The sequence below is a fragment of the Neltuma alba genome, unplaced genomic scaffold (assembly GCF_004799145.2).
Source record: "Neltuma alba isolate B1F8T4 unplaced genomic scaffold, ASM479914v2 tig00011656_pilon, whole genome shotgun sequence".
Taxonomy (NCBI): Eukaryota; Viridiplantae; Streptophyta; class Magnoliopsida; order Fabales; family Fabaceae; genus Neltuma; species Neltuma alba.
In genome coordinates, this window is record NW_021636302.1 from 206,830 (window position 1) to 209,952 (window position 3,123).

The 3,123-nt window shown below is 30.0% G+C and overlaps 1 protein-coding gene across 1 annotated transcript; it reads left to right on the forward strand.

Annotated features, from left to right (window-relative positions):
* The first annotated feature begins 2,198 nt into the window (after positions 1 to 2,198).
* On the forward strand, positions 2,199 to 2,891 carry LOC114716438 (abscisic stress-ripening protein 3-like). Its single transcript, XM_028901446.1, has 2 exons — positions 2,199 to 2,433; positions 2,541 to 2,891. Exons 1-2 carry the CDS (start codon positions 2,278 to 2,280, stop codon positions 2,727 to 2,729), a joined length of 345 nt encoding a protein of 114 aa, XP_028757279.1. The 5' UTR covers positions 2,199 to 2,277; the 3' UTR covers positions 2,730 to 2,891.
* The last annotated feature ends 232 nt before the right edge of the window (positions 2,892 to 3,123 follow it).

Here is a 3,123-nt window from a genome sequence, read left to right on the forward strand (position 1 = left end):
ATAAATATATATTTATTTATATCTATGCATGGAAACTCCTCACAAGTCACAAGCTAGAATATAAACATATGGAGTTTAATACATTAAAAATAAATAATTTCTTCGGAGTTATGACATACGCTCGTCCATATAATATTTACGATGTTACAATTGTTTTGGATTTTTTTCAATTGAGCATCTTATTAGAAAATGTTAATATGTTTTTCAGATATATATTATTTTATGGAAACAAATGGAGCTTCTAGGAATGATCCAACTTATTAAGTCACCGTTTATTTCCTCAATGAATACCTTCCCCAATAATGAACTGGCTAGAAAACTCACCCATTCAATAAAGTAACATTATATATTAATAAGAATAAATTAGCCGCCCCCGGAGACAATTCTGCCTATGGATCTCAATTATATTTTAATTAATTCCTTCTGGATCTCAAATATAACACGTATGTGTGTGTGTATAGAGATCAAAGGAATTAACCATATGTTGACTTAATTCATAATTTAAGGCGTCTTTTATGACTAAAGAAAATGGCTTTTTTTTTAAACCAAAGAGAAATGGCTTTAGCACCTTTTTTTTTTTAAAACCAAAATGGCTTTAGTACCTAAAGTCATACATTTTAGTTAATTTCAACATTGAAGGGGATTTCATTCATAAAATATTTAGTTTTCTATATGTTGATTTCATTTATTGAAAACTCATTACATGCGTTTTTCCTGTCCTGTATGATTTGGTTTCAATTAATTAAATAATCCCTAAAAAAATATATACTATAATTATAAGTATTAATCCTACAAAATTATTTGCGGAAATATTTTTTATCTTAATATTTTTATTTTTTGCCAAAAATTTATTTATTTATTTTTCATTTAGTTCTATAATCTAATGCTCCTCCGGTCCTTAATATAAGACCCATTTAACTAATTTGATTAGATTAAAGAGGTTAGGTAAGTTAGTTAATTATAAGAAATATAAGACGTTTTTCCTAAAACACCATAATCATATTTCTTAGAAAAAATCCCAGATAAAGCCCTTCGAATATACATAATTCCAGATTGGGTCCTGGAATTATATAAATGACAGAAAGGGTCAATGACCCAATCGGTCATTTCTAAAATTAAAAGCAATTGACAATTTTGTCCTGATTAAGCAAAAGTGAGTAGTTATTCTCTAAACAAATCTAGGTAATGTTGTTCTAGTGATTATATGATTAGTTGTAGTTAATAACAAGACATCTTCTCATGGGGCATTCCTAACTACGAAAAAATGAATAGTTATTCTCTAAATGAATCTAGATAACGCCTAAACCCTTATACTGATTTCTTAAATTATTATAGTAAATGAATACAAATGAAAGTAAAAGTGAGTAGTTATTCTCTAAACAAATCTAGGTAATGCTTATACTGTTCTAGTGATTACATGATTAGTTGTAGTTAATAACAAGACACCTTCTTATGGGACATTCCTGACTACGAAAAAATAAATAGTTATTCTCTACATGAATCTAGGTAACACCTAAACCCTTATAGTAATTCCTTAAACTATTGTAGTGAATGAATATAAATGAGGACAAAATTGTCAATTGCTCTTAATTTTAGAAATGACAGATTGAGTCATTGACCCTTTCTATCATTTAGACAATTCTAGGACCCAATCTGGAATTATATATATTCAAATGGCTTTATCTGGAATTTTTCCTATTTCTTAATACCACCTATCCTCTTTTACTTGATTATAATTGAAGAAGTATTTATAAGGGGTAATTGAGAGAAGATTGATAAATATGAGAAATGGGTCTTATATTTAGGACTAAAACTAACTCAACAATTGAGTCATATATTAAGGACCGAAGGAGTAATATAAAATCTTTTTAATCATTATTATTGTATTCTTGTCAATTTCCTGTAATCTTGATTATTTCAGTCATCATCTATAATTTTATCACTTACATAATGGACAAAATTTGATAAATAATCACAATTTTTAATCAAGAAGCATTTTTTTTTTCCCCTTGAGGAACTTATAATTAGAAACGCGATTTTTCTTTAATCAAGAAACTTCTGGGCCGTTTTTCTTTATTTTGAAAAATCTTATGGTATTTCACATTACCTTAATCAATAAGAAATTAATAAGAAACTCTCAACCAGAAAAGGATTATAAATAGCCCCGAACCTACCCCATCAACCCTCAACACGCAAAACCCATTAAAACATATCAACCACCATCCATATATTCTCTCTCCATCTCCAACCAATCTTCATATTCCCAGCAAAACCACGATGTCTGAAGGCGGCGGCCACCACCATCACCACCACCACCACGACAACCAAGAAAATCCGACTGGCGAGATTGATTACAGGAAGGAAGAGAAGCACCACAAGCATCTGGAACAGCTGGGAGAGGTCGGAGCTATTGCTGCTGGTGCCTTCGCATTGGTAAATATCATATATACATATATATTTATATATAAATATATATATTCACTAGCTATTGTTCATAATTATGATTGATTTGAAGACATGATGGAATTGTTTTTATGCAGCATGAGAAGCATAAGGCGAAGAAAGACCCAGAAAATGCACATAGGCACAAGATAGAGGAGGAAATTGCAGCAACTGTGGCTGTGGGAGCTGGTGGATATGCGTTTCATGAGCATCACATGAAGAAAGAAGCAAAGAAAGAAGATGATGAAGGTGGTCATGGAAAGAAGCATCACGGCTTCTTTCATTGATTTTAAACTTAAATTAATCGCTGAAGAATAATATTATGGATTTGGAAAGTCGTTTATTATCTTCTTTTTGGATCTCTTCTTCCATACCACACACACATGCTTGTACTCTTCCTACTGCATTACTCGTAAATAAATTCTCTGAAGCCGAGATTCATGAATTTCTATGATGTTTTTCTTTTTTAATACTACCCGTTGTATTTAATATAAAAGTTAGTTTGACTTTTAATTTGATTCTAAATATAAGACTCAAATCTGTTTTGTCTTTTATATTTACTCATTCTTCTCTAAAATAGCCTTTGTAGTAGTTGCACATGTTAAAAGTTTCATCAAATCTTAAAGTTAATACACTTAATTAGTAAAGATATTTTAGAAAAGATAATTCCTATTTATTAGC